The sequence below is a fragment of the Triticum dicoccoides genome, chromosome 4B, assembly GCF_002162155.2.
Source record: "Triticum dicoccoides isolate Atlit2015 ecotype Zavitan chromosome 4B, WEW_v2.0, whole genome shotgun sequence".
In the NCBI taxonomy this organism is placed as follows: Eukaryota; Viridiplantae; Streptophyta; class Magnoliopsida; order Poales; family Poaceae; genus Triticum; species Triticum dicoccoides.
Genome location: NC_041387.1, coordinates 620,649,367 through 620,661,253, shown reverse-complemented (window position 1 = coordinate 620,661,253; position 11,887 = coordinate 620,649,367). Strand labels below are relative to the sequence as shown.

General features: G+C 41.2%; 1 protein-coding gene across 1 annotated transcript; it reads left to right on the top strand.

The window, feature by feature from the left end:
- The first annotated feature begins 6,712 nt into the window (after positions 1–6,712).
- On the top strand, positions 6,713–11,117 carry LOC119291809 (DET1- and DDB1-associated protein 1-like). The gene is made up of 4 exons (XM_037570617.1): positions 6,713–6,906; positions 7,531–7,588; positions 10,550–10,611; positions 10,705–11,117. Exons 1-4 carry the CDS (start codon positions 6,727–6,729, stop codon positions 10,804–10,806), a joined length of 402 nt encoding a protein of 133 aa, XP_037426514.1. The 5' UTR covers positions 6,713–6,726; the 3' UTR covers positions 10,807–11,117.
- The last annotated feature ends 770 nt before the right edge of the window (positions 11,118–11,887 follow it).

Below are 11,887 nucleotides of genomic sequence, written 5' to 3'. Positions count from 1 at the left end.
CTAAGTTACAACTCTCGTTCTTCTGAAACTTTTATTGGATCGAGTTGTAATCTTAAACCCGATGGTGCTCTAATACTTTTGGTGCACTGTGCTCTGATTCTGCATGCTTGTTCCTCGTTAATATTATTTCACGCATGCTGAATCTCCTTAGGCACCATATTTCATCATGCATTTCAAATTCTTCATATTATATGTCAAATGCATGTATGAACTACAAGATATAGGGGGGGATCTCCATGATTCAACTCTTCAAGTGTGCATTGCTTCAAAAGCAAATTCCTCACTATGCACATCTTCGGGGGGAGTTCTTCTATATCTTGCAATCAAATTCCTCAATATCAGTACTTACACTTCATATGTTTATCCCCATTGAAAACTTAACCTATATTGTCATCAATCACCAAAAAGGGGGAGATTGTAAGTGCATCTAGTGCCCCTTAGTGATTTTGGTGTATTGAAGACTTATAGGTTAAGGGCCTAATGTGTTTATGAGTGTACACAGGTCTATAAGTCTATGAGGAGTTTGATATTTACAGAGAAAGTAGACCCCTAAAAATGAATATCTTCGACTGAAGATTTTGGTATTTCTGAAGACTTTCATGAAGACTTTGAAAGTGAAGAAATTGGTGTGTCCGTGAAGACATGATATACATGCGAGGAATATGAAGCTTGAAGACTTTCGTTTTCACAGTTTTGTTTTTCTCTTTCTTGAGTCATAGGAAACACCGTACTGTTAAAGGGGGTCGAGGAAATACTAAGGAAAAATTTCCATGTGATGCTCAACTCAAAATCCTACAGCTACCAAGCCCTTCGAGTGAAGCCATTTGAAATCTCATAAAGTTCAGTCAATTTCCTTAGAGACAGAGACGAAGTTCTTCTGGTCGCTGAGAAATTTGTTCTGACTGAGGAGTTAGGAATTCGCCAGTGCGGATTGCCTACACAGTGAGGAACATGATAGCCCTGAGAAATTTGAGAGTCAAATTTCCAACCGTTGTTGTGCTACGCGCCAGCTATCCCAAAATATCTTATCCACATAACGGTCATATCACTGAAGGGCATTTATGTCTTATCATGTCGGGCTGCTCCCTAGGCTATAAATAGCCGCCCCCTACAACCACTAGCTGGTTGGCTGCTCCGAGAGAAACTGACACTTGTCATTTGAGAGCAACCCATCCTCCGAGGACTTTGAGCGAAAATCATCGAGTGAGGAAAATCCAAACCCAAACACCCACAAACCCAAAGTGATTGAGCATCACTGAAGAGATTGATCCTGCGTGGATCCGACGCTTGTTACCTTTGAAGACTGTGCTTCTTCCAGACGGTTAGGTGTCATGGTCTAGAGCATCCAAGAGGAATTGTGGATCGCCGAGTGACCGAAGTATGTGAAGGTTTGGAAGTCTCCTGAAGACTTACCACGAGTGATTGGATGAGGTCTGTGTGACCTTAGTTCAAGGAGAATACGGTGAGGACTTGGTGTCCTGAGCTGCGTGCTTAGTGACTGGGTGTCCGGGACTGTGTGTCCTCGAGTTTAAATACTCAGCCGCTCCAACCAGATGTACAACTGAGACAGCAGTTGGAACTGGTCTACCAAATCATTGTCTTCACCAACCTAACTGGTTCTATTTCCTCAACTCTTTCATTTCCTCATTACTGTGTTGAGTGTTTATTCATATCTGTGTTTGAAGACTTTGACTGAAGACTTTCTCAATTTCCTCAGTTCAATTTCTTCAGTCTGTTTGTCTTCATCCTGTGTTTACGCTTTCTGTACTCTGTGTTTTTCTTCATTTCATCATGATGACCATGTGTGTATTATGTCATGCTTACTTCTGAGTACTTATTCCGCTGCAAGTAGTTCTTCGCTAAGGAATTTCCTCACCGGCAAATTCCTCAGTGAAGAATTCATAAAAATCGCCTATTCACCCCCCCTCTAGTCGATATAACGCACTTTCAGCCTCTCCACACCTCAATGGGGATACAATCAAGATACATCCTTGTGTCTCCTTTCATCTTTTTTAAAGCTTATTTAACCTCAAACTCCTGGATTCATCGCACAAAACTTTTGTTGGTATCATCAAACGTGTCATACAACTCACTGGTATAGCTCTCAATCTCTCTGTTGGAAATTTTGTCGAAGTACTCTCGTCATCTATGCTTCATGTTCTCGTCCTTCACCGGCAGTCAATCTGATCCATCCTTGATGCATTTGACTTGGTTGACATCCCTCGTCTTCCTCTTTCATATCTTGGCCATCTTATAGATGTCTCTTTCTCATTCTTTGTGTTTGAATGCTCATATAGGTCCTCATATGTCGGACCCTTTGCTTTATGCATAGCTTGCTTTTCAGTTTCTTTGTCAAATTATACTTCTCTATGTTGCCTGCACACCTATCCAAGTGTAGACATCTAGAACAAATTTTATTCTCCTAAATAACCTTCCGGACATCATTACTCCACCACCAGATGTCTTTCACTTTGCTTCTACTTCCCTTCGTCACCCAAAGCTTCCCTTAATCCACTTTCCAAATGTAAGTGTCCATCTCCATTCACATAGTGTTTGCATCGCCTCCTTCCTCCCCAGAGCCCACCTTAATAGCCCTCTCCTCTGGGTTGTCTTCTCCTTAAGGTTGCACCACTTCTTCTAGCGATTTTAGCGTGCTTATCTCGTTGAACACGAACCCGAAAGCGAAAGTTAGACACCACTTACAATCCCGCCTTCTCTTCTCGAGAGGACATTTACCAAATTTGGAAAGATTTTTTATTTTTGTTAACAAAACAAATATAAGAACACTTCTTTGTAATTAAGTACGTGATTTTTTTAATACACACACATTTTTAAAATGCAAGAAACATTTTTTTACAACTTATGGAAATATTTGTTTTTTAATGATTATGTTCAATCTTGCAATACCATATTTCTAAATCTAAAAAATTGGAAGCTGAAAGGAGAAAAAATAGGAGCCCACATTCTAATAGGATCACCGACCCACGAACATCTCTTGTGCAACACCCCATCATTTTGACGCAGTTCGTTGTATATGGGTTCTTGTAAAAGACCACCATACTACCCTAATTAAAAAGATAGTGAAATTAGTAGTTAAGGGATACCCCTTACAAAGGTCACTCACATCTCAGATGGTGACAAATAGCGCATAGCATGTGCACCATCTGGGAGTTTTGGTGGGATTTTCTTCCCACATGCAAGAGGGATGGGTGGGTTTGTTTGTGCCTTTTCTTCTACATCCAGTTTTCAAAATAATTTATATCTTAAATTGTGTGTTCAAAACATGAACCGTTTCATCGTTGCATCCCTTGCTTAGAGATCTTTGAAATTAGATCCCATGTTAACAGATTTCATTGAACTTTTTTCAGGTAGAACTTATGCTCCCAAAGTGAACTAACATGTGCTTCAAATCGTACCAACTCGGTTATCTGAAATGAAAATAATCCGCAAAGAAGCACACCTCTGCTACCTTACATAGAGATCTTTGAAATTAGATCCCATGTTAACAGATGTCGTTGAACTTTTTCATGTAAAAGTTATGCCCCCAAAGTGAACTAACATGTGCTTCCAAATCGTACCAACTCAGTTCTCTGAAATGAAAATAATTTGTGCTCCCGCGAAGAAGTACACCTTTGCTCCCCGTGAAAGCACAACTATGCTTTCCATGTAAACTAAATTGTGCTTCCCGTGGTTAAGTACACTTGTGCTCCATCCCGGAGTAATATGTGTACTTACACATGAAGCACACTTGTGCTCTCACGTGGAGCACACAACACACTTGTGTTCCTAGCAGACAAAAATTGAAAAAAAAAACTGAGGAAATAGAAAACAAAATAAACATAGAAAATTAATAATAAAAGAACAGGAAAAAACTTGGAAATCAAGAAAAAAATCTGAAAAGGTAAAATAAAAAACGCCCCGATGGGGTAAACGTCATGTGTCAACGCTAGGGTGCACCATGTGGAGCGGCTGGATCGCTTCCACACGCAGGAAGTGACCCTTGCAGGATTCCCCCAATTAGGCAAAATCCTATTTGGCACTTATAACACCAAATATCGCCTATTTGGTACGCTGAGCCTACACGCTCCCGAACTTGCCATAGTGGGCCAGCCCATATATTGTGTTTCCTTTCGGCATCGATTTTGGAGATCTTTTAAAAGTTTACCTCTGGAGCGACATTTTCTATGGTTTTTTCCAGGATGTCATTTGTTTGAAATTTTTATTTGTTACCTTTTTATTTTCTTCAATATTTTCTTTTATTATATTTTTTGATTTTTTGATTTTCTTGAAACCACAAGTTTTCTTTCAAATTTGACATTTTTTGTCCAAATTTCCACATATTTAACAAGTTTGTAAACTTCTTAGAATTTGTGAATATTTTATAAATTCATGAAATATTTTCAATTTTCCATGAGCATGTTTTGAATTCGTGAACTTTTTACAAATTGGTGTTTTTAATTCATGAACTATTCTTGATTTCACGAACTCTTTATAAAACTCAGTTTAAAAAATCATGAATGCTTTTGTCAAAATCATGGATATTTTAAAAATTCACATTTTGTACAATTCTTGTTTTTTCTAAAAGTCTGGGGTGAACTGTCACAGTTAAAACCGGTAGCTATTTTTTCTTGAACCGGTAGGTGCATGTTTTTTTGTTGTAGCAAACAAAAGGAAAAATTGTTCACAAATTTGGAAAAAATTATATATTTTTGAAAAGTTCCAGAATTTGTAGTAATTCCAAATTCACAAATTTGGAAAAAGTTCATTCAATTCTAAAACTATTCATGAATTGGAAAAATATTCACAGATTTGAAAATGTTCACCAATTTGAAAAAATAATATGAAATGGATTTTTTGCGATTTATAAAAAAAAAGGTTTATGAATAAATTAAATGAAAATGGCAAAGTAAAAAAATAAAGTACAAGATAAAAAACGTAAAACCGAATTGGTCTATGTACGATTTTATGGTGGCAAGAGAGATGTCGCCATGTACGATTTTGGATCTATTTGGATTTGGCCCAAACGGTTGCTGCCGTAAAAGACTACCGCATGCTCCTATACGCCACTCGTTGCGGCAAGGAGTCGAGCAAACGCACAGAAGGAGTCTGACCTGGGCCGGCCCAGTCTGTGCAGTGTATCGCGTAATTGAAAAAATACAAAATGAAAAAACACGCGCGCTTACTAGGAATCAAACCCTGGATCTCACGCTATTGGGGGCGCAACAATAGCCAACAGACCAATCAAACATTGGTGACATATACGCAGCGCAGCCTTTTAAGAACAATGTACTGGTACGGACATGCTGTCTGTAGGAGTTTTTAATACGAACATGAAATATTAATTTGAAATCCATGAAATATTTATTTGAAATCGTGAATATATTTTGAAACCTATAACCTTTTTAAAAATTACTGGACATTTTCTGAAATTGTAAACAAGTACATTTTAAAACTCCAGAACATTTTCTGAAACACGAAACATTTTTTCAAATTTTGAACACGAGAACATTTGTTAATATTGAGAACAAATATTTGAAAATTTCAAACAAAAGAAACATGAAAAATAACAACAAAAAATTAAAGGAAAATAAAAACCAAAAAGAAACTAAGAACATATTTTGAAAACTCGAACTTTTTTCGAAATTACGAACAAATTTTCAAAACAAGAAATTTTATAAAATTCCCTGAACATTTTTCTAATTGACAAACATTTTTTGAATCTTGAGAACAAACTTGAAACGGATAACAAATTTGGAAGCGCGAACAATTTTTTAAAGTGCAAACATATTTTTGAATCTTGAGAACAAATTTTGAAATGGAGAACAAATTTGGAAGCGCGATCAATTTTTTAAAGCACGAACATTTTTTGAATATTGAGGAAAATTGTGAAACAGAGAAAAAAAATTGAAAAATCAGGAACAAATTTGGAAGCACGAACATATTTTGAAATTGTGAACAAAAAATTGAAATCCGGTACATTATCTGAATTTCAAAAGTTTTGAAAATTTTTGTGTAACGAGAACAATTTTGAATTTGAAATTTGTTTTCGAAAACTGAACATTTTATGGAAACTCAAACAAAATTTGAATATTTGAAATTTATTTTGCAAAAAAGAGGAGAAAAGAAAATGAAATTAAAATAACAAACCAAAGAAAGAAAAAAAACAGAAAAACGAAAAAAGAGGAAAATAAAAAAGAAACAGGAATAACTAAAAAGGAAAAGAAGAAGAAAAAAGCGTCGCTAGAAGTTGGGCCGGCCCGCTGCGTCGTGCGCTTGCGCACCCCCTGTGCGAAGCGTCAACATTATGACGCAGAGAGCGGCGAATAGGGATTTCCCCTCCCACCTCCGCCTGTACACTGCGTAGCCTCCCTGTTTGACACCCACGGGCTTCCAATGTAAGAAGATCTCGTTTTACCCAGTCAAGTTAAACAAACCACACAAGAAAATGAATACCAGAAAAAACCAACTTTCAGTGAACGGACAAAAGAAAAAAAGAAATGTTAAAAAAATGCAACAGAAAACGAAACGAAGCAGCGGACGCTGCGGCAAACTGGGCCGGCCCATCTGCGGGCCGCATAATGAAGCCTTGGATGAGTGGGCCATAATGAAGCCTAGAACGAGTGGGCCATAATGAAGCCTGGGATGATGAGTGGGCCGAAGCGGTGAAGAAGCGTGCGTGTCTCTCGGAGACTTGTTTCTTGTCGTGGTCCATTGCACTGCTTACACATGTCTGCTCTCTGCTACCAACTGTCGGCAAAGAGAGCCTGGCCGGAGCGAGAGACGGCACACACATCGCGGTCGCGGACGGCGGCAGCGGCGATGGGAAGCCCGCTGGGCGGCTGGCCGAGCCACAACCCGCACAACTTCAGCCAGCTCGTCCCGGCCGACCCCTCCGCCCAGCCCACGGTCGGTCAGCTCCCCTTCCCCTCCCTCCCTCTCCGTGGTCTCTTTGTCCTGCCCTGCCTCGTACCACACTCTTAGGGTATGCTCGAGTCGGAGGGCACCTGATTCCACAGGTTGCAGGTGCCGTGCTTGCTTGCACAAGTGACGAGTTCGTCGTCGGTGCCCAAAAGGGGACCGGAGTCGCGTCTGCTACCTGAGCCAGGAATTTGGAGTTTACTCGTACTGCGCCCGCGCGTGCGTCTCTGCTGGAATTGTGGTATACATGGCTAATGGCTGTAGCTGTCTGTTGATTCAAGCCCAGCTGTCGAGCGATTGGATCATATTCAGAGGGATTTTGCAGAATGAATAGGCATTTAGGTTTAGGTCCCTTTTGGGCATGGTTATGGTGGTTGTTGCCATGTGTACTGTACTGCAGGTCATATGTTCAGTTGCTGTGGTGCTAGCTTTCTAGGTATACTAGTTTACCTGTGGTTCTCTTCACAGTGACGTAGAATTCATCAGAAACAGAAAAGGCAGACCGGAAGGGCGAAAAAATGATGCTAACACTTGTAATGTTGCAAGTGTATTAGTATTTGGTTGACACGGTGCTAATGCTGATCCTCACCGTTTGTGTTTGTTTCCCACCAGAATGTCACACCAACAACTTACATTGCAGCACATAGGACAGATCCACCTCCAAATCAAGGTATTCCCTGCCACATATTTATTCAACCAATGTCTCTGTGCTGTTTCTCACTTGTGCAATTTTACCCTGCCTGATTTCCCCATTAATTTTTGCGGGTGATTGAATGTATGCTCCTTTGCACTGCGTCAAAATTCTCTATATAATAGTACTCCCCATGGCAAAATAGGTTTCAGCAACTTATTGATCTGAACTAAAAGCTATGTAGGCAGATGGATGTCTTTTCTTTCAGGAGGGCATCATGTTTAGCCATGAGAGTCCATATTATGTTCCCAGTAATGTCGAAAGGGCGTGGATTGATTCTGCTAGGCCAAGCATTTCGCAGGATTTTTCCTAAATTTGGCTCTCCTTTTTTATGATGTTAGTTTGGCAATGGTGTTGGCAATGTCATGGGATCTGTGCTCAAGAAATTATGATGCTACATGTCCAGATGTGATATGTACTCAAGCACTTTTAATTCCCCATTGTCATGCCACATTAACTCCCATATGTTGTATCCATGGTACTACTCCCTCCGTCCTAAATATTTGTCTTTTTAGAGATTTCAAATGGACTACCACATACGGATGTATATAGACATATTTTAGAGTGTAGATTCACTCATTTTGCTCCGTACGTAGTCACTTGTTGAAATCTCTAGAAAGACAACTATTTAAGAACAGAGGGAGTATGTTCTGCATGTCCTACACAAATGGTGGCAATCTTATTTGCCCAATAGTGATTGAACACCGAATATGCTTATAGTGGTCATCACCCGTCATCAATTGAGCCCCTGGTCTGTAAGAATCAAGGTTAGTGCGGATAAGTGGTGATTACCAGTAAATAGCTATGGATGATAATTCAGTTAGACCTGTTTTAGCACTGTATAAGACTGAACTACTCACCTTGATTACCTAACTGGAGCTCAATTTATTTCCTCTAGTACCACAGTTTTTCATTCGAATGTCGACCTTGTCCAATATTAGGTCTTCATAAATGTTAAAGTCTCACTTTGAAAATATTATCTGTTCCATGGAGACATTTCAAGATTATGAAAGCATGCCCAATTATACCGAGCCATATTAGTAAGCTTCAAACCACTACATACTTTATTTTCATCTAAAATATCGTATCTTAATGGGATTGAGATTCGTGTCATAGTTGGCTATCGTTGTTGGTAATTGAACTTCTTGAGAAAACTCTGAAGTGCTTGCAATAATTAAATGTCACTGATTTACATGGTGTGGGTGGTTTGGAAGGAACGGTACTGCCGTGTCTTTCGTAACATGACCTGCAGCCTTTGGATGTGGTCATAATGATCCAAGAGGAGATAGTGCAGTGGCCATGGGCATATGCCTCCTCCCATGATCCCGGGCACAGTCGCAGGGACACCCTAGCGTGTTTGGGTTTTACCTTTTGCCCTTTATTATATTTCTTTACAGAGGGAGTACTTGGTTTAATTTCAATCCATAATGGCAGCGCACCTCCCTTTTCCTAAATCAAATAGTCCCAGGGATGTCGTGCATTTCATACAGGTCTGCAGGTTGCACTGATATGAATTCTTAGTCTACAAGTTAGCTTTTCTTTTGGGAGCATGAGGAGCAGGAAGATGAGATTTAGTTAAGAAATTCTTAAAGGGCCAGGACATAACAGTGATGTCAGACTTGCATTCTTTACACCTTCAAGGTAGATTCTTTTAGGTTCCCTTCAAGTTGAATTCTTAGAGAACTCCTATTAAGAGTCCTTCGGCAAGGAGATATTGTAGCGCTCAGTCCTTGAGAGGAATTGCTTGAGTTAAGTGGAAGGGGCAAGCAGTTGCCTAATGATGAATCAAGAAAATAGGTGGGTTTTCGGTTCATAGGCTTATGGGCCATTTGTCTGGTCGTAATAAATTTACCAGGTGAGCTTGAATTATCAAAAATCCTGACATGTCGGCCCAGCTGGTCAGTGAAAACTTTTTTTAGATGATTTCATTGATTGAAACCAGAGTAAAACAGTCTTGTACAAAACAGACATCCAGTTGTAAACCCTCAAAGAAAGGTTTTACCAAAATCTAGAGACAGCAAGAAAGTAAAAGTTGTAAAACTCTAGCATGAAGGACACACTGAAAGATAAACACTGCAAATGAGAGAGGTGGTCATGGTCTATGCAAAGATCAGAGTGCCACCAGACGCGCAGCAACAAGAGCTGTTCTGGCCTTCTTCGCCAGCAGTTCACCTCCAGTGTGAGACAGGAGTCAGGATGGTTTGTTTTGTCCCCAGCTTGTCCTTCGATGGTGATGGAGGCTCATGTCAGTGAAAACTTTATTGCGTACTCCTAGAACTCTACAAAGAAAGGTTAATTTAAATTAAAAAAACTATAGGATTGTTTTCCATTCAAAAATAGGATATTATGTGTGAAGAAGTTATTAGTTACTAACATAGAGAAAAAACACAAGAACTAAAATCAGCTGAATAACACTGAACTTTGAAGTTTCAGAGTTGTGCTGCAACTTTTGGTTGACTGAAATGCACTGAACACTTAGTTCATTTGGCTAATTACAGGGATGGAGCTGCTTCCTTTTTTGCCAGCTTCTGCGTTATATTATTTCTTATGAACTTCTTGTGTGGCAAATTGTTCATCAGGCAGATAGATTTTCTACAAATCGCTAATGAAACTAACTGCTAGTTGTGCGTTGTGCATCTCTGGTTGAGTACATTAGTTTATACTCCCTCCATTTCTAAATACAAGTCTTTTTAGATATTTCAATACAGACTACATACGGATGTATATAGACATATTTTAGAGTGTAGATTCACTCATTTTGCTCCGTGTGTAGTCCGTATTGGAATCTCTACAGACTTGTATAATTAGAAACGGAGGGAATACACATGTTCAAAAGTCAATTAATTTCCCATGGAGGCGCATCCATTCGCACGGGAACCGCTTTTCTATCACCATTTTTGTGGTAATTTTTGTACTGACCGGTGACCCCTGGAACTGCAGTGATCACGACGGAGCCCAGGAACATCCTGTTGAGGCATTTCTACCAGAACTCGGAGAACAAGGTGAGCTGACCAAGACCTTAAGGAAGAGCAGATAGACCAACAAGGAAACCAGTGTTGTCAACAGTGTGTTTGTTTGTTTGTTTATGTGTGCAGCCGAGGCCGAAGAGGGCCGCCCCGGAGAGTGCCTCCGTGCGCAACGGCAAGCAGGCGAGGAGCCCCGCCGAGGACGGAAGCCAGTCGAGCACGAGAAGCTGAACCAGGGCTGGTGTTCTTGTCTTGCGCCGCCGCCGTGGCATCTCTGAATCTCTGAATCTCCTCATATGTTTGATTTTGAGAAAGGTGTTTGCACGCATGCACGCATGCACTGCACATACATGTTGGCCAGGCCTAGTGCGGGGTGACACCGGCATGGCACCACTGCAGTCTCTTTCTCCTTTGTGTAGATAATAATAATGTGGCCGCACCAGCACACCAACATGTACTACTGTAGTAGCGCTTTTGTATAATATTTGGATGATTTCCCTCTTTTGGCGAATGAATAATTGATGTGATTATCGGTCGCTGAACCAGCTTTTCCGGAGGACACCGCCATCATTAGCCCCTGTACCACGATGATTTATCCCATGCATCTATCTCGTGCGTCCAATTGCATTACCAGCATCCTCAATCATTCGTGATGGCGCTTCCTAGTAGCACTTTTCGCCTTCTCTCCCATTAGAAGACGAGACGGCGACGCATCGTTTTGTTCCGCGTATTTATCTGTTTGTGAATGGCGGTACGGTCCGGGAGGGCGCGCGGGCGCGCGCTCCACGTAGGCAGACGGACAGCCGCGCGCGTGAACGGTGCTCCGTCGCCGTCAGACCACCCGGGAATCCAGCCAAGTAGCCAGCGTCAACGTGAGCCTCGGCCGACGGGCATGGCATGCCGCGAGCCGGACGCGAGTTAGAGCAACTCCAACGGGCCGACCCAAACGGACGGTGCATTTGTCCGACTTTTGTCCGTTTGGGTCAGCTGTCCGTCCGGCGTCCGCCGAGTTTTGCATTTGGGTCGGCAATGCGCCCAACACGCTGACCCATTTCATGTCCGCATTCAACTTAAAAAAAAACGCGCGGACAATCATGCTGGCATCATGCCAGCGCCGGCATACAAATGCCGGTTTCAGATAATATCACCACAGTTCATGCTGGCGCACTCGCCAGCCAGCGGGCACATATGCCAGCACACAAAAAATGGTGGAACTTGAGTTTGACCACGCCATGCGGCTCCCGTGGTCATGCCGGCACATCTGCCGGCATACAAAAAAGATGGCACTCGCCGCCATAGATCACTCGTCGTC